At 35.6% G+C, this 23,540-nt stretch overlaps 1 protein-coding gene across 2 annotated transcripts; it reads left to right on the forward strand.

The window, feature by feature from the left end:
* Positions 1-2,749: 2,749 nt before the first annotated feature.
* Positions 2,750-10,076, forward strand: LOC120265527 (26S proteasome regulatory subunit 6B homolog). Of its 2 annotated transcripts, none has more exons than XM_039273464.1 (6): positions 2,750-3,315; positions 6,049-6,279; positions 6,701-6,859; positions 7,346-7,498; positions 8,719-8,844; positions 8,987-9,172. In XM_039273464.1, the coding sequence occupies exons 1-6, from the start codon at positions 2,824-2,826 to the stop codon at positions 9,047-9,049; spliced, it is 1,224 nt and encodes a 407-aa protein (XP_039129398.1). In that variant the 5' UTR covers positions 2,750-2,823; the 3' UTR covers positions 9,050-9,172. The 2 variants fall into 2 exon arrangements, with proteins under 2 accessions (XP_039129398.1, XP_039129397.1); XM_039273463.1 differs by lacking the exon at positions 8,987-9,172 and adding an exon at positions 9,731-10,076 and having other exon boundaries at positions 2,753-3,315; positions 8,719-8,802.
* The last annotated feature ends 13,464 nt before the right edge of the window (positions 10,077-23,540 follow it).

A 23,540-nucleotide genomic window follows, 5' to 3' on the forward strand; every position in this document is an offset into this window, starting at 1 on the left:
GGGATACTTACTTGATTAACGGCCAAGCCTTACACCATTGGCATGTCCTTTATTTGGGAAGAGATTCTATTAGCTTTCAATAACAATATCGAGACTAAGAGCTTGTTTGGATCAGCTTATAGCTGATCCAAAAGCACTTATTTCATAAGTTAAGTGCTTATGATGGTTTATTGGTGTTTGGATTAGCTTTTTTGGATAAGCTGAAACTGTAAAATAAGCCCAAAAACAGCTTATTTTATAAGCTACAAAAGACCAGTTTTTTTTATTAAGCACTTAACTTACGCAAAAGTACTTTTCCCAAAAGTGCTTCTACAAAAGTCAAAAAAAGCACTTTTTTTATAAGCTCATCCAAACAAGCCCTAATAAACAATAGTATTAAAACAAAAAGATTTTTTAGAAGGGAATAAATGCAAAAACTTTAAGCTATTATTCTACGCTCCCAAATATTGATTATTGGGAAGCTCTAGAGGCCATATCAATAATTCCAACATATTCACTGAGTACTAAAACCCTCATAATTTCACATACACTTTTTCAAATCACAAATTTCAAGATTCTGGGAATAATAGACACCTAATACTATGACATACGTAATTCACACAACTTAGAGTAGTACACGATTTATAACATTCAATTGAATCTCCGACTATTTCTACAGGCTTGTATAATCAGACGTATCCCTTTCAAATATGAATATCTCTCAATATAAAACTTTAAAAGCAATAATATTTTACATGCAGTCAGATAACTCAGTAATGCATCACTTTCTTATTTTACCATTTACCAAATACAACATCTAAGACCATGAAAAACACCAAACAATTTTCAAATTCTGCACAATAATATCATTGGGCACAACTACACTAATAATGCTATAACTTTTAAACTACTCATCCAAAGAATCTAAATTTTTATAGGTATCTAGAAAACATCAAACTCTATAACTTTTTTATATTACTCTTCTCCAAATTCCATGTACAAGACCATCAAATTGTCTAAGCAATTTTTATGTTTTCTGTAGAAATATTATTTGAGTACAAGTATAGTAATATGGCCATAACTCAACCATTACAAAGGCATAAATTCTGAAATTTCTCATATCTATAGATACTACTGACTTCTACAACTTTACTATATAATTATATATCTAATTCAAACTCTAAACTCATGGAAAAAATAAAAGCTCCTCAAGATTTGCACAGAAGTCTTATCCGAGGCTATTGATTTTAAGTGCTATAACTTACAGAATACACATGTAGAAAATCTGAAATTCTGTAGTAAACTAGATAAGAATAAGATCTACATATTCCGTATTTTGATCTACTCCAAATTCAGTCTCTAGACCTTCCAAAATTAAAGAGGGATCTCTGCTATACTAACAATAATTTCTTAATTTTATCCTCAAATAAATCCAATCCTTAACATAAAAAAATCAGAATCTTACCTCAACCACTCGCAATCAATCACCCACAGAGGTGAGTTCCTCGTCTTTGTCGCCAGAATCAGGTTGAACCAAAGAGAGATGTTAGATCTCACTTTTCCTTAAACAACTAAACCAAAACATGAGGAGGCAAGAGTGTGGGCCTTTCGAAGGAGACATGGGTAGGTTTTCAAATAAAGGTAAACTGAAAAGTTACAATAAGAGAAAAAAAAATTCTAAGTTTAAATCTAGCGGCTAGGATCTAATCAAGGAATTGGGTCCACATTATTATTATTTATTTACTTATTTATTTTAGGAGTTTAACTTATGTAAAAAAAAAGGTAATTGTTGTTATATTCTTGTAAAAACAATATTTGTTTTTTCCCCCCTTTAATCATTAATCAATTACAAACATTATAACAAATGAAATCAATTTTTTTTATACAAACGACCATTGTCTATTAGTATTTTTATCGTGTGTGAGTTAATGTCTTGGACGAGCCCTCACCTTATCGGTGCACATGAGTGGAAGATGCAACATCACCGATGGGTTAATTCCTCTAATGAGGATTTAAATCCTCACTAGTCTACATGGCATATGAGAAATACATGTTAATGTTGTTAACCATTTGAATCAAATGGCTTTGATATTTTTTTATCCTTGAAAATGAGTAATTAAAATGAATATTTTTATAAAATTAAAAATATAAAATGAATATTTTCATAATTTTAGTACATACTAAAATTATTTTGTTCAAGTGGTTAGTTGCACAAACACAAATTGTTTCGTGTGGCGTGAGATGATATTGCACTTTCTACTCACATGTGCGATGAGGTGAATTCGTGGAAATAACTCACATATTCAACATGTGCATTTGCAATAATCAACACATGAGGGAAATACTATCAAGTGCTTGTCGTGTTTGAAAAAGTTTGGTGTTCATGGCTTAATTCCTCCGAGCAGATAGTTTTCTTTCAAAATATGCTTATAATTACTTATTTTTTTATAGGACCATTCTAGCAATTTTCTCTCTCTTTCCTGTTTTTTTAATTGGCCCACTATGAATGGTGAATAAATGAACAAGTTGCATCCGAATCCATTAAAGATCTCAGATGAGATCTCACTTCTATCTAACCCGTTAAGCCTAACAAGATCCGAATCCACTAACCCGGCACTCGACTTGACAACACAGATCCGAACCCGTTAAAAAAATAAACCCGAATCCGATAATCTGCTTCCAATTCGGATCCGTTTTGCTGTTTATATAATCCGTTATCAAATATCGGATCGAATTTTCGTGCGATAAAATTAAAAACCCGATTGGGGTTTCGTTTCCTCGAACCCTTCTCTCTCTCTCTCTCTCTCTCTCTCTCTCTCTTCGAAGAAATCTCGATCCCTTCCGATGGCGTCCTCCGCGATGATCCTCGATCCCAAGCCCACCCTCTCGGAGCCTCCCCCAAGCTTTGCAGCGATCCCCTCCACCTCCCTCTCACCCGGCGGTGAGGACGATGACGACCTCTACGGCCGCCTCAAGTCCCTGCAACGCCAGCTAGAGTTCATCGACATCCAGGAGGAGTATGTAAAGGACGAGCAGAAGAACCTTAAGCGAGAGCTTCTCCGCGCTCAGGAGGAGGTCAAGCGTATCCAGTCTGTGCCCCTCGTTATCGGCCAGTTCATGGAGATGGTCGACCAGAACAATGGGATCGTTGGATCCACGACGGGGTCCAATTATTATGTCAGGATCTTGAGCACGATCAATCGCGAATTGTTGAAGCCCTCGGCGTCGGTGGCGCTGCACCGCCATTCGAATGCTTTAGTTGATGTGCTGCCTCCGGAGGCCGATTCGAGTATTTCGCTTTTGAGTCAGTCGGAGAAGCCGGATGTTACTTACAATGTGAGTTTGATCTGTTGCCTTTTGTTTCTGGATGTTGGGTTTTTTAAAGATTTCATTTTTGGGTTTTTGTGTGTGCGCGGCTGTGAATTAGGGTTTCTTGTTTTTTGATATTTTGTCCGGTGGTTTTAGTTTTAGGATAGATTTATGAGAATCAGATGTTTGAAACAATTTCGTGGGCTTCAGGTCTTTGGTATTTTGAATGAATATTAAGTGTTAGCTAACATACTGTAGGATCTAGAGCTTGGTGATTACTGTAGGTATTGGAGCTTGGTGATTTGATTTGGACTAGGTTAAATTTATGATCTCTGTCCTGTTTATGATTGTGAGCTAGGGTTTTGGTGGAGATTGATTCTCTGGTGAATTTTTGGAAAGAGTGACAAGCCCGGTGTCTCACAATGTGGAAAGCGCTTAGTTAGAGGCTTATGTTTTGATCTGGATTTGGTTTAAAGCTCTGTTTTTTATGCATATAGGGTTGTAGTTACTTGTTCTTTTATTTCATCTATGAGTTGGTTCCATTGTCATGTGTGGTTATTTGTGGTTATGAATTAGTGTTTTGCTGCTTCCTTATGTGATGTGAGCCACTTGAATTGTGAATCTTACAACCTGCTGAATTTAGGTTTGTAAAAGCACGGATCATTTCTGAGGCAATTCATTGATTCATCTGTGCTTCTGCTTCTAATGAAATGCCATTGTTCTGGGTGACCTATAGAATCATTAAACTTCAGAACTTTAAAGAAAAAGTAATGTATGTTGGAGGATTCTAAGAAAATGATGGAACATATGTGCAGAAATCAATTCATGAAAAACAACTTTAGTAGTACATTCTAGTGTGGATGCTGGGGGACATGGCTTCCACTATTTCTCTTGTTTTGACAATCCTTTTACGTCTCTTAACTGATTTATGTATATTTATCCTATAAAATCATTCAAATGATGGAGTTTGGAACATTTTCTACCTTTTGAATGCTCTGTTGGAGGCACACCTTGCACATTTTGATGCTTGTGGCCCCTAATCTTCTGGGCTGAAAATTCGCCAGTTGTAGGTTTGTTTTTCTTTCAAGCAAATGATGACGAGTATTACTTAAAAATTCAATGTATCTCAATGCGCCATCAATACATATGGAAAATTCAATGTCTTGGAATAGTAAAATAGCATCTTATTTTCACAGTGAACAGTTCCCTTAGGTTCTAATTTGTTTTAGAATGCTCATTATAGCCCTGGTTGGTGACTCTAGAGTTATTTTTGTATGGATTGAAGGTGTGCCTTAGTCGTGTTAAGTGAAATTGATTGGTTTAATTTGAGACCTAGTGTTGTTAAGGCGCGCGCCTAGGTGCCCAAGCGCAACGCTAAACTTCCTTAGCACCTCGAAGGGTCTAGGGCAAGGCGCTTTTAGTCAAACGAGGGTTTTTTGTGCTCTTTTGCGCTTTTTTTAAGCCCAAGGTGCAAAAAAGGCGCGCCTGATTGAAAAAACTGTTGGTCTTCTATTGTTTAAAAGAGCCACAGTTTACTAGCCATTGGTATTTGAAAAGTCTCTAAATCTATTAAAAGGGCCACAATTTACTAGGTATTGATATTTGAAAAGTCTCTTAAGTCTATTTAAAGAAAGTTTTCAGCTATTGAAGAGGAAGATGACAATGAAGTAGAGCTTGATGTAGATGGCTATGATTTTGAATGAGGAAAAGAAGATGAAAACATGAATTTAGAGTTTGACATTAATGATGATGATTATTAGTTGCTTATGATTTTAGGAATAGAATTCTGACTTTAAGATAAGACAAGTTTGTTAATATTAGAGTTTAAGGCTTTAAGCTTTCTATTTGTCTATTATATACCATATATATACATATATATATATATTCTTTATGTGTGTGCGCCTTACTTCGATTAGGCGTGTGCTTTTTTTGCGCCTTGCACCTCGGGCGATATAAGGGTCCTAGCTCCTCGGGTGTGCCTTGCGCGCTTAACAACATCACCTACATCCATTTAAGCTTTGATTGCTTTCTACCTGAAGGACATTCTGCGTTTCTGTTTTATTCTTTATTTTCCATTGTGAATGTTGGGAGGGGTTGCTTATTCATGAGGGAGTATAATTGGCTAATTCATTTTGAAGTGATTGGTTTAGGTGTAGCAAAATAAGGTTTTGGTTTATATGTTAGGTGGGTGCCCTAGAAAGACCATCATGAGAACTTAATGATTGATGATATTTTTCCTTTTATGGCCTTTCCAACTTCCCCTGATCTCAATTTTATAATACTATCAGTCTTTGAAATTGTATAGCCCATCTATTATTTTAATTCTTTAGCAAGTGCAATTATTGTTACTGAGAATGAAGGTTAAAATCTATGTTTGGAATATTTCTATGACTAGTTGGTGGCCATTGTGGTTACTAGTTGTTGGACTTAAAGGTTTTAAATAACTTACTTGATGTCCACTAGAATATTTGTAAATAACTGAGTGAAATAACGTGGTGATCAGATTTTCTTGTTCATGTAACTACTAGGAGAGCTGTCTCTTATGTCTATTATTCATGAATAATATCGGTTCGATATTAAATATTTCTGGGTTTTTGCAAGTTTTTTAATTTGTTTTTTAGTTATGCTGCCTAAATTGTGGAGATTTGACAGTCAATTATGTGTTTGCTGGTTCTCTACAGTATAAATTCCTTCTATTTTCCAGGTACATAACCATATTTTATAGTGGATATTTGACTTACATTTATTTGTTGTAATTAGGATATTGGAGGGTGTGATATTCAGAAACAGGAAATACGTGAAGCTGTGGAATTGCCATTGACACACCATGAATTATACAAGCAGATTGGTATAGACCCTCCAAGGGGTGTCCTTCTCTATGGTCCACCTGGCACTGGTAAAACTATGCTTGCCAAGGCTGTAGCCAATCATACAACTGCTGCATTTATACGCGTGGTCGGTTCAGAATTTGTTCAGAAGTATTTGGGTGAGGTATGTCTAATAAATATTCCACATGCATTTGATTCCTTTGTGCCTCTTTCTTTCTCATGGTTTCAATCACTGATGTGGCAATTTTTAAGTAATTCTACTGGAGCAGAAATACTGTGGTTTACTTGTCCTTATAATCTTACTGAGGATTCAACCTGCATTATTTATTTTTATTTTTGTGTGTGTGTGTGGTGTGTGAGCATTGGTAGCATTCAGCAATCAATTGGCAAGTCCTGGACTTCATCATTTCATGTAGAGCATACTTTCTTATTTTTCTTCCCCCTAAACAACTTCTCTTGTTTCTGTATGCTGGTGTCACAGGACTGCTTTTTTGGCTGTTCATTGGTTGCATATGTGCACCACTTGCATCTTTTGTTGTCAGTTATCAACTTATTTGTTTGTACTTGTTTGTGATTGTGATTAGGGTCCCAGAATGGTTCGTGATGTTTTCCGTCTTGCCAAAGAGAATGCACCGGCAATTATTTTTATTGATGAGGTTGATGCTATTGCGACTGCTCGTTTTGATGCTCAAACTGGCGCTGACAGAGAAGTTCAGCGTATCCTCATGGAGCTCTTAAATCAGGTAGGCGTTAAGAATATGTAAATCTAAAAATAATGCAACCTCACATTTACAAACTCATTTTGTCTAGAAATATTTGTCTTTCTTTTTCTGGATTTCCACCCAGTTTGCGTTTCAAAACTGAATCTAATGGATGCAGCGGCTTTGTTTTGTTTAAACAGTTAGTTGTCATTGGAAGATTTCAACTCTTCATTGATATATTTTATCAATATTTTAATCATAAAGAGAATAGACTGTTGGTTGCTGGTCTGTGTTTTGCAAAATATCAGAATCTTCATTCCATGGTTAATTTTGATAACCTATTTCTTGGAAGATAATGACCTCATCGACCTGGTTCATGGCTTTTATGTTATGGCTTTGCATTAGTAATTTGAAGGGATTAATTTTTGGTCTTACCAGCTGCACATAAAGCATGGTTTTCCTATAGATATTGTTTTCTTACGTCTTTCTCAACTTCATTCTTCTACTCTCATGTGAATGCATTTGCAGATGGATGGATTTGACCAAACAGTGAATGTTAAGGTTATAATGGCAACAAACAGAGCTGACACTCTAGACCCTGCCCTATTACGTCCCGGTAGGCTTGATAGGAAAATCGAGTTTCCCTTGCCTGATAGAAGACAAAAGAGGCTTGTATTTCAGGTACTTTTTCTCCACTGCTCTAAGTGATTTACCTGCATCATCAATGAGAATGAGGTGACTTCTTTGATCTTGCATCTATAACAAGTGCCCTGATATCCGTTAAAAAAAAAATAGGACCTTACTTAAACATCCACTGCTCATCTATCAATGAAAGTGTGCAGTTATAAACTTCTATTATAAGCTTTTCTGGAAGTTATCTGTTTATAGACTGAACTTTACTACTTGAAATTCTAACTTTGGTGAAACAATGGGAATAAATTTGTTAAGACTAAATTGAAGTTGAATGGGTGCATGACATTTTTGAGCTGAGTTTTAGTTTGCAGCGATTTGAATTATGTGACTTAACTGTTATATCTTCTTTTTTATCTGTTGGATTTGGGATAGAAAGCATTTTATGGGATTCACTTGACATTTGGAGAAACTTTGTCGTACATAGCATGACAGATACTGAAATTAAGCAAAATGCACTATATTGATATTCTACATAAATTAATATTCTAAACTAATTGTAAATCTGAGTTTTTCACATATAACTGCCATAGCCTTGTTAAAGGAAGATACTTCAAGCACGGGAGTAACTTGGTTTGTTCTACCAGCCTGTTACTAATGATGGGATTGCTTCATAATCTGTATGCCAAAATCCCTCTAGGAATTAAACTTCTTTACTTTCTTTGACCTTTCTCCCTGCCCCAACCCCATTCTAATTTTGCATTCTTTACCTTATGTATTGCTTGCTCTTTAGAGCACTGAGTTCAAAGGTATGGTGCCAACTTATGGTAACCAAAGGAAAGTGTCTTGCTAATAGTGAAATGTCATTAGTTGTCACTAGTAATCAAGTTGCTTATTAGATGTCATTGTTAAACTAGCAAAGAGAAAGACTCTACGATGTTAAACAAGATAATTTGTTTTTTATATGCAATATCTGATGATGATTCCTAACATATAACTATGCTGTAATGGTGGCTCATAGTTTGCTGGCCCTACAGTTGGTTATTGCTTCAGTATAGGATTTGGCTTGCTTTTTGTTTTGTTCATTTTTTTCAGGAAACAATAATTTCTAAAGTAGGATTTAAAGATTTGTAATATGAACCAGAGAGACAGAATTTGGTTGGTTTTCTGGCATTAGATTTTGAAAAATCTGAAAAAAATTTAAGCTCCTATTTTAGTTATGAAAATCTTTTGTGCATGCATCTTATTGCCTTTGTTCTGGTTTTTTACAGGTCTGCACTGCCAAAATGAATCTCAGTGATGAGGTTGACTTGGAAGATTATGTTTCTCGTCCAGATAAGATTAGTGCCGCTGAGGTTAGTTTGCTTTTAGCATGCCTTCTTCTATCTGGAATCTCCGTAAGTTAATCTATGAAAATTTATTCTAGTGATGTATATGTGGGATATTTGTTCCTGTCAAGTTTTAGTATTTTTTTAAAGCCTACTCTCCATAATGCATGTCTTCAGTTTTCAAATTGAAATTCCTGTGCATTTGAACAAGGTTCCAAAAACCAAGCGGTGGGGCATAACCAAACCAAGGAATGGGGGCAAAGTCATAATGTGACTTACTGGCAGATCTTTAGAATCTTCTATGCCTTGGCATCTTCAGCATAGATAACTGAAAATGTTCTAAAGATTGAGAGCAAACATTTAGAATGGTCAGGGGACAAGAGGAATTGTTAGGAATTTTGAAGAGTTGCTTCTGCCAGCAGTATATTTCAGTATTCAAAATATTTAAATCATTTTTAGAGTTGTTTCTGAATAGGAAGAATATTATTAGGGACATTATGCAGATGGTTACTAAGTGAAATCAGTTTGGAGATTGTAAATTGTACCCACAAATTATTCAAGACATTAATGAAGATCTGGGGCCAGAAGGCAATGTCAATATAAAGGGTGACTGTTCAGCTCAATGTGCTTCATTATTGAATTGAGAGCAATTTTAGGTTGTTAATTTGTGGAAATTTCTATCTTATTTAGGGAACTAACTGATCATTGTGGTTTCCAACTTATGCATTTGTTTCTTTGAACCTTTACTCATTCTTTTTATCTCCCTGACAGTTGTTTCACTTAATATAACAAACAGTTTGTGGTGTGAAGTCTGCATCATGAACACTAGATGGGAGCATCCAAATTAACTTCCTATTTATTGATGTGTTGCCATGTGTACCGTTACTTGCTTCTTATCTTTGAGAATTAGTCCTTCTCTGACACTGACACGTTACACCTTTGCTTGGTTCTGCAGATTGCAGCAATCTGTCAGGAAGCAGGAATGCATGCTGTCCGAAAAAACCGGTATGTGATTCTTCCCAAGGACTTTGAGAAAGGCTACCGGACAAACGTGAAGAAGCCTGATACTGATTTTGATTTCTACAAGTGAGAGACCTCAGTTTGTGAAAACTTTCAACTTTCAATTTACTTGGTACCATTCCACTACTAAATTTCATGTAATTGCACCTCAAAGTTTCATATCTGGTTTCCTCTCTACCTCTCTTTTACCCAGTTCATTCACATTAGACAGTGACTGCAAATGACTTGGCTAAGAACTGAACAAGTGTTTCAATATGATGTTCATGAGTTTAAATTTGTTATGATTGCTGATTTATAAACAACCAATACAATGTCATGCCATCTGTTAGTTGTTACATGACTGTTGTGAGTTAATCACAATTTCAATTCTTGACGTATAAAACGGAGGATTCGTTCATATATGCGAATCATTCATAGATGTTCCTTAGCTGTACATTCATTGAACACTATATTGAAGTGCAGTCTTGTCGTTCGAACTCGCTCTCAATGCCAGGAACTGTCCTGTTCCATTGAAACCGTAGTAGACATGATTTCTTATCCATCTATTTTGCACTATGATAACCATTGCAAATTCTTTGTGACCCTACTTCTCAATGAAGGTACAAACATTTTATTTGTGGTTTTATTCTACTTTGCCCTACTATGAGAGTAATGGCTCTTGCTCCCCATGTGTGCCATGACTTACTTTTCATTGTTTTCAATGCTCTTCTTGATGACTCATGGCTGCTTTAGATCTATAAGATTTTGCAGAAATTTGAGAAAAAAAAATGTGTGGCTCAGTGGCTATTCTTGAAAGGTATGTAGGGATCACATCCTCTCATTGTGCCATTCGTATTATGTTTCTTGTCTTTTCAATTTCTTCATTCAAGCAATCACTCCTGTTGTCAATCTCAAAGCATTTCTGATTGAGATGTTGCATGATTAAGCAATGCATTTGGATGTGATTGGAAGTTTGGTGGCATAAAAATCTATGGATACCCAATTATCAGCCGTTGTATCACGATCCATTGGCTGATATTGATGAATATTTATTATACTATTCTAAAAGTAATTGCAATATATATTTTTGTAGTACATGCTATTTATCAATGCCATTGGATTAAAATCCAACAGTTGATAATGGATATTTATAGATTTTTTATCTATTGACATCCATAGAAAAATAGTCTTCACATATATATATATATATATATATATATATATATATATATGTATATAATGGAATGGGATCATCATATGCTGGCATTCCAATGGCAAAGTAGGTTGCAGGTTTCATAACATGCAATGCATGGTGATGGTATGATGGTAAATATAGAAAGTAATTGGTTGGTTGTTGGCCTTTGTTTGTCTGGCCTTGGGACCTAACTTTGGTGTTTATCACTCCTTCCTTGGCCCTTTGATTTGGCGCCCTAAATGCTGAAACCCAACTATAAAAATGATGGTAGGATGCAAGTGGGATGGGGCTGGACAGGGAATGGGATCTCCATCCCCAACCCCATTCCCGTCTCAAAATTCTCTGCGAGAGAGAAATTTCCTCCACTCATTTCAACGTAGAGATCTTCGTGCGGTCGGAGAATTCCTGCGGGGGCGAAGAGTCTTTAACCCACAAAATTTTTTTCCTAATTACACATATAATACATCATATATGAAATTAAAAAAATAATAAAATATTTCTCAAAATAAGTATTATTTAATGTATGAGAAAATAACAAAGAAGTAACCGATCGTATGAAGAACCAAAGAAGGAGAACTCCGAAAGTTGGGGTTCATAAGAAATGTTCTACTTACAAGTTAAAATTTCAATAAAGTTGATAAATTAATCAATTTAATCTTAATTTTAATATAGCATATTTTTCTATAATAGGAAATAAAAAGGTTTTGATTAAAATTTTTTAAACAATTTTTTATATAATTATCTCCAAGTATTGCATTGGAATAACACTAATTTTTTTATTAAAAAAATCTAAAAACATTATTAATAAATACCAAAAAAATAAAAATTTTTAAAAACCCAAATTTGGTCATTATAATATTATATCAATATTGATTTTTTTAATAAATAAAATTAATCATATGAGTTATTTTTAATATATATAATATATATTTAATTTAAAAAAATCGGGAATCCTTCCCTCGTGGGATTCCCCCTAGTATCTCTAGGGGGAGGCGGGGCGAGAATACATTCCCCATCCCTGCCCTGAGGGGTTTATTTCAGGGAATTCCCACCCATTGAGGCAGGTCCCAGCGGGAAATGGGGATTCCCAGCCCAATATGCATCTCTAAATGATGGATTTTTTTCAGTCCATCTTTCTTCGGAGTTCTCAAAAGATTATTTATCGGTTAGGTGTTTTTCCTTTCTTTTTATTTATTTTATTTTTTTGTTTTTTTGCATACGTCTTGCAAAAATTAGAATCCTTGGCATGAAACATTTTTTACATATTCCATTCAAGGAGTATATGCCCAAAGGAAATTCTTGATAATCTCACATATAGTTTTGCATGGGTATTTATAATATAATTTGGCCTTATATTTGTATTTTTTTATAAAATCTTGAAATTTCTTCTTTGTGTTTATATATGTGTGTCTATATATATATATATATATATATTTGATAAATACTAAACAAGTCACAAACCTTCGATTTTTCCCTTGATTTTTGGCTTAATTAATGAATAAAATATCAATTCTTCTATTGTTCTATTGTAGGGGTATATGTTTGCGTATGCATATGTGGGAATGAAATATGAATTCTTCTATTGTTTTATTGTTCTATTGTAGGGGTATATGTATACATATGCTTATGTGTTTGTTTGCCGTGCTATTATTTACTTAATTATCGATTGTTATATCAAATTATCAAATAATTTTAGGCAAAAAATCTTTTTTTTTGCAGTAATCTTCAAAATAGTTTCTCTATTATGGTCGCCATTTTAGTCCTTCTATTATGAAATGCGTTCATTTGGTCTCTTTATTTTTCTCGATTGGGAAATCTCAATTCTTGCCATAACAATCATCATTGTTGTCATCCATTTTCATTGATGTGGCATCCACTAACACCAACAGATCATATTTAATATGAAAGAAATCAATAAATAGCTTAAAATATTGGTAAAGGTTTCTATTTCAATGATAGTGCATGCTACATTAGCATGATTTGAAATGATGCGGGAATCTTTAATAATATTTTAAATCAATTATTGGTTTCTTTTATATTAAGTAGGTGTTAGTGGATGCCACATCAAAGAAAATGGACAGCAAGAATGACGATGGGTAGTATAAGAACCAATATTTTTCAACAGAGGAAAATAGTGGGACTAAATTGGCACATTTCATATTAGAGGAACTAAAAGTGCGATATAATCATAATAGAGGGACTAATTTGAGGATTATGGTTTTTTTTCTTTTGTTTAGAAACTTCAAAATTCATTATCAGATATATAAATATAATAACTAATATATATATATAAATATATACACAGGTACATAGATTATTGTTTATTAAGGAGATTTGTTTACAACTATCGAATGATGATCCAATGGCTATTATTTATGCAAATACTGTACAAATCAATGTGTAATATTGTTTGGCATTATTTAATGCTGTTCATAAATGAATTTTAGTTATTTGATGAAAATTTAACGGTTACTATTAATGTCCATAGATTTCAACCCTAGATAATGGATCCTCATATATATATATAAATATATATATATATATAAATAATTATAACTCAAAATACTAAAGAAATGTAAAAACTGATAATAGTACCAACATGAGTTTTACTATTAAAGCTAGTCCTACATGTACGAAACTCTTTTAACTCTTCTCACATCGACCATTAAATTGCACTGTCATTTGCAAATGAATGGTTGGTGTTTATTTGTTCTATTTAAACCAATCTTTTCCATCACTCATTTGATGTATCACCTTTTCAAATAATCAAAATAAAAGTGTGTTCGAGCAAAATTTTCTGCGGAGCAGTTTAGTTACTTATAAGTAGCGTAAATACTAAATAGTTGTAATATAAGTGATTTTACATATAAATGACTATTTAATTTGATGTACAAGCTCCATATATATGTAAGTAGATTTGTATTTTAGCCATTTTTACAATAATTTAATTTAGTGTAAAATTTATTGTAAGTTGAAATGTAATAAAGTAGGTGGTATCCACTGACCATTATATTCATTTTATATTTAATTAAAAAAAAATTTAATACAATAATTATTTTTAATTTTAATTATAAAAATATTTTAAAGTAATAAATATTAAATAAATATTAACTATTTTTTATAATTTAATATTTATATGATTAAATATTTTTATGTCAAAAATATTTTTTAAATTGAAAATATTATACTATTTTTAAAAATTAATTACAAAAATATTTTTAAGTAAAAGAATTAAATAAATATTATATTTTTATAATTAAGTATTTATATAATTAAAAAATTTTATCATAATTTTTTACATAATTAATAAAATTAATTATAAATATTTTTATAAATTGAAAATATGATAAAAATAATTAATAGAGTAAGTGTTTTTAAAATTAATTATAATTTTTTTTCAAGTAATAAAATTAAAGAAATATTAATTTTTTTAAATTTAATGAATAATTTATTAAATTAGTTAATTAGTTTCTATTAAGTTAATTTTTATGATAATAATAATAATAATATTGGGTAATCTCACCATCTTATTTACATAGTAACTATATCTTTAAATTTACATCAAGACAAATAAATAAAAAATAAACACGGTTTTTCAAATTACAACAAACTAAACAACAATGATGTAAGTTAAAATATAACAATTTAACTACACTGTAATTTTATTTATGGACAACTAAACGGTTTTTATGTTAAAATTCATTATCATGTAGATCTGTTGAATTTGCTCATTACTTTGGAAATAAATGTTGTTATTAAAAAAATCTGAATTAAATAACTAAAACAAATGCCCATCCCTAATATTTTTAATGAAACTTGGTCATTATTTATTGTTGGAAGGGAAGCATGTCTCATTATTTATTGTTGGAAAGAGAAGTTGAAGTGAAACAAAAAAACAAAACAGATATGGTCCTTTAATTTCAAGGGTGTAATTAAAGAAGACTTTGAAAATAATACAATTGAGAACATGAACTCCGATTTAATAAAATGCTAGTGGGCTATAAAGAATTCCGAATAAAATGAGAATGCCTGTCCGACACCGACGGCATGGCGAACGGATTCTCCAGTCTGGCACTAATAAATTATTCTTATTAGTAATTGACTTGTATACTTAATGGCCTCACTCGGTGACAAGTTGGAGTCTGTTGGTTTAAAAAAATACTCCCTCTGTTTCTTTTTATCTGTTACAAATCCATATTTTTTTTTATCTGTCATTTTTTAACATTAAAAAATATTTATTATATTTTTTTCAAAATTACTCTTAACACTTTAACTCTTTCCTTGGAATTAAATATGAAAGAGAAATGTGAAAAATATAAATTAAGGGTAATTTTGGAAAAGTGACTAATTTTTTATAAAATTTTGTGAAAAAACTAAGTTTCTTGGTATGCGAGATTCAGTTAAACACGACGGATAAAAATGAACGAAGGGAGTAACAAATACAAGTAAATTGTAGTAGCTTAAATAAAAAAATAACAAATACAAGTAAATTGTAGCAGCTTGATATAAGTTAAAATATAACATTTTATTTACACTGTAATTTTATTTATAGACAACCAAACGATTTTTATGTGAAAGTTCATTGACACATAGATTTGTTGAATTTGCTCATTGCTATGGAAATAAATATTGTTCTTAAAAAATCTGAATTAAATAACTAAAACAAATGCCAATCCCTAATAATTTTAAGCTGAAATGAGCAAAAAAATCCCTCCAAAGTTAAGGTATTCACAGAAACACCCTTCTAATTTGAATATTCACGAGTTCATCCCTCCTTTTCGCTGCATATTAATTTTGGTCCTTGCGGTTTGCTAAATCCGTGATTTTTGAGGAGAAAAAGATCGAAAATGCCCCTCGATTACATCAATGATGTGTTCTCTTTCCACGTTGGGAAGTGGCGAGTTAAGCGGCCACGAATCCCGAGAGGGGAGTGTTGGTTCTTTGCTGCGCCTTCTCTCGATTGCCCTTTAAATTACGAGACTTGCCCCTTCGGGATCTTGAGAGTTACACACATTGAAGCCACGTGTTCAACTAAAAGGTATTGAGAAGAAGTTTGCTAGAGCTTTCCCGGGTCTTCATTGTTGTTTCCTTGACACCATCTCCATACTCTTGAATCAGCGAACCTGAAGGTATTAATGGAAGATTGTAGGGTTGTTTACATCGTTGTTTTGGGTTTCTAGGGTTTTGTAATTGAAGGTTTTTTAATTTTTGTTTGTTGTGTATGATCTAGGCTTAAATTTGGAAAATTGTCGTTCTTTCTCGAATGGAAGATGATGTTTATAAACGTTTGGTTTTAGTTTTTAGCGTTGTGCTCGTGTTGTTTACCCCTTAAATTATCGGTTTTCATTTAAATAAATGTGTTTCAACTTATAATTTCTAGTTTCGCTTAAATATTATTGATAGCTCGTTAATCCTTCTTGGTGAAGGTATTGGACATTTAGCGACCAACCTTGTAAGCCGCGGTGTTATTTGGTCTCTATAGTGGAAAGCGATTGTCGAGTTAAGACAAAAACATGAGTTCTAGACATTTGAAAAATCATCCCAGAGTACTCCTTTCGCATCGTTAATGGAAATTGAACCTGTACTATAAGAGAGAGGATTGCTCGATGCTCTGTTGCAAAGATACGATGAACGCTCCCAAAAATTTAAAATTGGTGAGAGCTTATTGACGTTTAGACCAGAAGATGTATCCATTATTCTTGGTCTTAGATGCAATGGGGATGCAGTGGTTTTCAAAAAGAGAAGGCCACGTTCAGAATTTGAAGAAAAATATTTCTCGAAAAGCTATGAAAGATATAGGGAAGCTATCAAAAAAACTCTTAGCACACTAGTCCGGAAGAGAGAAGAAGAAGAAAACTTTGTGAAGATATTGTTGGTATTCATCATGGGGACCATGCTTGTTCTCTCGAACTCATCATGTTACATGCTCCCAATTGGCTTGTAGACTATGTACACGATCTTCCCACAATGCGGCGCTATGCATGGGCGCAAGCCACACATAAGTGGCTTATGGATGACGTCCATAAAGCGGCGCCGGAGTTCAAACAAGATGCTACGGTGAGAAGACAAACACTGAGCTACTATGTAGGATGTCTTTTGTCGCTCTAAATATTTGGTTCTCGAAGGAGCGGCATCGGCAGAAGGTGCGATTTGGTAAGACTCCCCGGATCACGTGTTCACAGGGGTGAACAATTTCAAGAAACAAAGCATCCATTGGTTCATTGCTATCATCGATCGAGGGAAAAAGTGTGTTTAGTTTACACTTAACTTATTTAGTGTCCAGCTAATAATCGGTTTAAATTTTTATTTTACACTTAAACTATTTAGTTTTCGCTTAAGTTTCCTAGTTTTCACTTGCAAAAATCTGTTTTCAGTTAACTTTTAGGTTTTACACTTAAAAAATATACTTTTTAAGCTTAAAAATTAGTGTTCTACGTGTTTCAAAATATGTAGTTTAGACTTAATTTGTTAAGGTTCCGCTTAAATTGGTCTTGATTGTTGTTTTAAGTTTTTCGTTTTGAGTATCGTTTGTTTACCTTAGCAGTATGTCATTTCCACATTACGCGTTTCGGCCCTGCACAGCTAACTGAAGAAGAAGCTTTTCGTCGAGGACAAGCCACGTGGAGAACAAGTGGCTAGACAATCGTCTTGGCGCGAAAATCGGGAGAACTCACGAGGAAGCGTGAGCGGTCTCCCCTCGACACTAAGGATCCCACCACGTCGGGGTCAGCGTGGTCTGTTTACGGTAATCCAACGGGTGGGGTAATTGATGAAGACATTGGGTTACGTTCATCGAAAAAGTTTAAGAAGTTGATCGAAACTGTTGGTGGGCTTCAAACCAGAGTTGAAGTAATTGAAGTCGTGCCCTTCCAATGTCGCATCGATGGTAGCGACACCAGGATTGCGGTGAAACAGCGGCGCAAAAAGAGAACTTCGGTGGAGAAGGGTTATCGGTGGGCTGAACACAACCATTGCCTCTTTCGCATCTGCGATTCGATGATGCTCCTCTCGAGCCGATTCATAGGCGATCTACGAAGGTCTCGCGATTGTGCAAGCCGATTTCCGACCATAAACGGCCTCCAAAAATTGCTCGAAGGGCGAAAGTCAAGACAAACTCGCTCCCTCTTCACCCGATCTTCCGGATCCCAGCATCATCCCACGCCCTTCCCTCTCTCGCTATCCAAAGCAGTCCCTACCCGCTTCATCGGGCTGCATCTGCGCCATCCCGCTCACCCGCCTCGGGACTGTCTCCTCATATACCCACTCGCTTCCCCTCCGCGCCCGATCCGTCATCTCACTCTCCACAGCACAAGCTAACTCCAGCTCTTCCCTCTGCGCAGCGTCCGTCATTCCCACTCCCTTAGCCCTCATCGGACCCATCTCTTCCTAATCCCTCCCCCAGACCCGCCCACCTTCTGTCCTTTCCTGACCGAACTCGCCGCTCATCTTGTCCACTTCCTTCCTCTCGATACCCGACGGTCATCTCCACCTGGTGCGTCACCACGGTCGCGATCGACGAAAATGTCAAGCGTGGAGTCTATAATCGAATCACTAACATCACTCAGAAACGATCGCCCTTCCCGTCGGCGGTGGCGCGAAACCATCAATCGACACTCATCGATGAAGCGTCGCTTGTCATCCCAAAAACAATACCGGCTACGTCGTCGATTGGCGTAGCAGGTAGTCGGACGACCGAACAAGTTAGTCGGACTTTTTAGGGTACCACCGGAACAAACACCCTATTTGGATTTATGAAATTAAATAAAAGTCGAACAAGTCGACAATCGACCACTTTTCTAAACATCGAACGGACGTAGTAAGCATCATGTTTTTACTTTTCCTGTCTTCACTTAAGTTTAATGTTTACATTTAATTTTAATGTTTTACGCTTACGTTTTTGTTATTCCAATTAAACTTATATTTTTCCGCATAAGTGTTAACGTTTCCACTTAAGTTTCAAATTTTCCTCTTAACTTTAAAGTTTTACAATTAAACTTATATGTTTTTGCATAAGTTTTAATGTTTCCACTTAAGTTTTAATATTTTCATCTTAACTATAAATGTTTCCAGTTAAGTTACAAAATTTCCGCTTAATTTATAATGTTAAAGCTCAATTTTTTGCGTGCTACGATCTAGTGGGACTTATGTTTGGAAGAATGATGTTTCACTACACCACTTTCGGGCAGGGTGTCTACTCTAGCTTGGAAGGGAAGAAATGGTCGTGATGATGTGATGGATGTATATGTGATGATAATCATTGAGCGGATGAATAACGAGCAGTACACTTATAATGTGTCTTGGACAGCAATCACCCGACCACTTGCTCTTTTTGATGTCCTCATCAGAGCACACGAGGAGAAAAGTCATTACGTCATGATGGCGAGATCGTATGCGCGCGGTTTGCGAGATGTCGGCGTCATCTTGATGCCTATTATACTTCATGGTCACTTCCATCTCGTCGTACTTGATAAAGTGAAGAAGGAATATATTCATTATTCCTCGTCTGTCAGTCTGAAATATGATCAAGATGCTATCCACATGGTAAACAATGTTTTCATTCGTTTAAACTGTTTCTATTTTCATCACCGTTTGGCTTGACGATGCATGTTTTGTTGTGCCGAGGAACTATTCGATAAATGTTTAGTAGTGAATTTGGTGATAACGCATGTGAGCTTTACCCTCTCGCGACAAGAACGAAATGTGCCCGTGGCAGGCTGATACGACGATTGTCCGATCATGTCGTGCGCTGTAGAGCAAATACTCGGCGGCGAGAAACTAAAACTTCCAGCACGGACATTTCCACACTTTAGCGTACGCTTTGTGGCTCGAATATTGATGGATGGCATTGCCTAATGGTCGTTGAACTTCCGGAGAATCAAAGAGTCACAGTAGGATATGTTTAGCGATATATTCTCATTAACTTGACTTTTCTTCTATTTTTGAGTTCGGACAAGTTACTTATTTGCATATCACTACTGATGCTTTGAACAAGAGGTTGTTTGTCATGCACATATATGCTTGTCTACTTAAAAAGAATCGTACTTTAGTTAAAATTAGTTCATACTCGCTTTAAAATGTCGCTCTATAATCACTTAAATTTAGTTTCATCTTGCTGAATTTCGTCATCTTGCTTAGAAATTAGTTCATCTTCTAGTTAAAATTTGTTGTTTTTCACTTAAAACTAAAACATACCGCTTTTCTTGTGGCAAGCTACATGTGAAATCAACATCATGTAGTCGAGTCACTGCATCGATGCATTCACGAGGATCTGACGCTATGACTAGCATCATGGCAACGGCTGCATCGTAATTCGCGAACGATTGATGCTTGCGACTCCAGACGCTTCCGTCTTGGCCGACCAACTGACTTCTTGGTGATTGGAGGCGCATGGCGGTTCACGGTTGATATCATCCGGTTTTGTCATTATTTGGTACTAGAAATATGGCTTACGCTGACATGCTTGTGTGCAAGAGTCGATGTGAGTAGTCATCGACATATCGATGAATATTTGTGTCTGCCCTGCTGTATTGCCTCACATGCATGTTTGCATGGAATGCCATATACCGCCACCTCACGACATGAGCATGTCGGCGCTCGCGTCACCGATGCGAGTTCTTTATCCGTCAACCACTTCAAAATGGTCGTTGCTCGAGCGGCCGATCGATGGGTTGTGTGACTTTTTCAACAAGTTCCTCAATCTTTCGATGTATGAGGGACATAGACGTCTCTCCCATCTCGTGAGGATTGTTCACGTCGATGACACAACATGCACCCATCGCCTTAAAACCTGCATATAAGACAAGTCATGAAATAATAAGCGGTAATATTAAAAGCTTAATCGGAAACACTATAATTTAATCGTAAAGCGATGTAACTTAGGGCGGTAACAATCAAACTTAAGCGAAATATTTGAACTTAATCAGAAAAATTATAATTTAATCATAAAGCGATGTAAGTTAGCCGAAATCTTAATATTAGCGATAAAAAATTAAACTTACGAAAAATTTAAACTAATCGGAAAAAATTATAATTTAATACGTAAACTATGGATCTTAAGCGGAAACAATTAATATTAAGCGAAATCATTGAAACTCAATTGGGAACAAATAAATTTAAACGGTAACAAATAAATTTAAGCGAAATGGTGCGTACCTTATCGAGTCTACCATGTTTGTGACAGGGAGGTGGCGTGCCTCTTTTATTCATGCACTAAACTGACTCCACCACATTTGAGGTACATCTCCCCATCTCTCACCTTTTGAACATGTAGTTCAGCTTAAGTCGCGGATCGGTTTGCGCATCAACCATTGATGTGCATCCGCTCCGATGTGTTTAACGGATCGAGGGGCTAACGCGTCGTAATTCTTTTTCGACACATGAAAAGCGCAATTCTCGATAATATGAGACCGGCATCGTTCTTTTCAATGACTTGCCATGTCGCACTCCATCCTCACCTACTCCACCACCCACACCCCCACATGGGCTTTTTCCGACTTTGACTCAATCCCTAACTCGTCCATCCAAGCAAGTCATTCTTGCACATTTTGATGCTTGTGGCTCCTAGTCTTCTGGGGCTAAAGAATTTGCCCGCAGTTGTAGGCTTCTGTCTCTTTCAAGAAAAATGATGATGAGTATGCCTTAAAATTCAATGTATCTCAAGGCCCTATCAATACATGTGGAAAATTCAATGTCTCTGAATAGTAAAATAGCATTTTATTCTCATAGTGAATGCGCTCTCCTTAGGTTCTAAATTTGTTTTTGAAAAGCTCATTGTAGCCTGCTTTCGGGGACTCTAGAGTTATTTTTGCATGGATTGAAGCGAGCCTTTAGTTGTTGTATAACTAGCTAAATAAAAATTTGGTAGCAACGTTGGGTTATGTCAGGACATTGTTTTAGAAAGATCATTGTAGCCCCTGCTTTCAGGGACTCCAGAGTTATTTTTGTATGGATCAAGGCTGCCTTAGTTGTTGTATACAACTAGCTAAATAAAATTTGGTAGCAGCGTTGGGTTGTTTGTGGACATTCTTAAGTGAATTGGTTGGTTTACTTTGAGACCTACATCCCTTAAGTTTTGATGGCTTTCTACCCGAGGGACATTACGCGATTTGCTTTATTCTTTTATACGTTGGCCAGATATGTTGGGAGGGGTTGCTTATTCATGAGGGAGCATAATTGGCTAATTCATTTTGAAGTGATTGGTTTAGGTGTAGCAAAATAAGGTTTTGGTTTATATGTTAGGTGGGTGCCCTAGCTAGGGAGACCATCATGAGAACTTAATGATTGATGATATTTTTCCTTTTATGACCTTTCCAACTGCCCCTGATCTCAATTTTAAAATACTAGCAGTCTTTGAAATTGTATAGCCTATCTGTTATTTTAATTCTTTAGCTAATGCAATTATTGTTACCGAGAATGAAGGTTAAAATCTAAGTTTTGGAATATTTCTATGACTAGTTTGGTGGCCATCATGATGATTCTGTTGGGGATTTTTCGGGTTTTTGGAGCAGTGGAAAACTACGAGAGTTGCTTTCGTAGCAATTCATTGTTTCCACCATATTGTGAGTGATTTTTCACTATTCACACACGACACGTGATACTGGGCGCACACCGCCGCGTGAATCTCGATATCTGCGATCTTGTCGCGGGCGGTATGCGGGTGCAAGCTCTGCCGCGCATCTCAAAGCACAAACTGATCACTGAGATAGTGTTCATTGGTAATGTAGCAAATCACTATTTATATACAGGGGCTCCATCCGGCCCAAAACACCCATACACTTTCAGCGCGACCTTCGCGGCTTGTATGCGTCTGCGAACCGCAAAACAACCTTGACAAGATCCTTGAGCTTTGAAAGTCTTTCCAAATATTTTACAGAGTCTTTAAAGCTTCAAAAACAAGCTCAAAAACACTATCAACCCTCCGGTTTTTGTTAGAATGATATAAACAAGCATACAACGATTCAAGACAACGATTTTTAGCGTAGAAAACTCAGATCGAGGGAAAACCGGGACTCATAGAGCCTCTTAAACTTGCATCCACTGAGGTCAGATAATGAAAGTTATGATGGATCTTCTCTAGCTAACTAGAGGTTTACATGCATGAGAGAATAACATTCATGAGAGGTATTTGTATGACATTATCACCATCATCATCAACAAGGATGGATAATGTCAGCCTACGCACCGTGGGCCGCTATGTGACAACCGCCACGACAATCCCGAGGAGGGACATACACCACTCAACGCCGCAGTCATCTCAGGGGCTCACAAACTCACCCGCTAAAAACAACACCACAGCAAAGATACCAAAAGCAAGACTTTCACTCAAAAAGTCAACCGTGTAGTAAAAGACATACAAGTCACTAGACACAAAGTTAAGAACACTAGTGGATCCATTGCAATAACACAATGCAACTCCGTTTATGATAGAATAAAACAAACCCGACTTGGGATGCAAATTGCAGCACTTAAAACGCCTCTCGCTGACGACCAAACCACTAAAAAATGGAAGAGAGTAGGGGTGAGTAACCATAATTACTCAATGAGATGGGTTAACACAAATCTAAAAAGAATA

Source organism: Dioscorea cayenensis, chromosome 7 (genome assembly GCF_009730915.1).
Source record: "Dioscorea cayenensis subsp. rotundata cultivar TDr96_F1 chromosome 7, TDr96_F1_v2_PseudoChromosome.rev07_lg8_w22 25.fasta, whole genome shotgun sequence".
Classification (NCBI taxonomy): domain Eukaryota; kingdom Viridiplantae; phylum Streptophyta; class Magnoliopsida; order Dioscoreales; family Dioscoreaceae; genus Dioscorea; species Dioscorea cayenensis.

Excerpts from the sequence above, each read along its gene's own strand:
- LOC120265527 (XM_039273463.1), top strand. The coding sequence starts at position 2,824 with ATGGCGTCCTCCGCGATGATCCTCGATCCCAAGCCCACCCTCTCGGAG. Across the intron at positions 6,860-7,345 it reads TCATGGAGCTCTTAAATCAG|ATGGATGGATTTGACCAAAC; the intron begins GTAGGCGTTAAG and ends ATGCATTTGCAG. Across the intron at positions 8,803-9,730 it reads ATAAGATTAGTGCCGCTGAG|ATTGCAGCAATCTGTCAGGA; the intron begins GTTAGTTTGCTT and ends TTGGTTCTGCAG.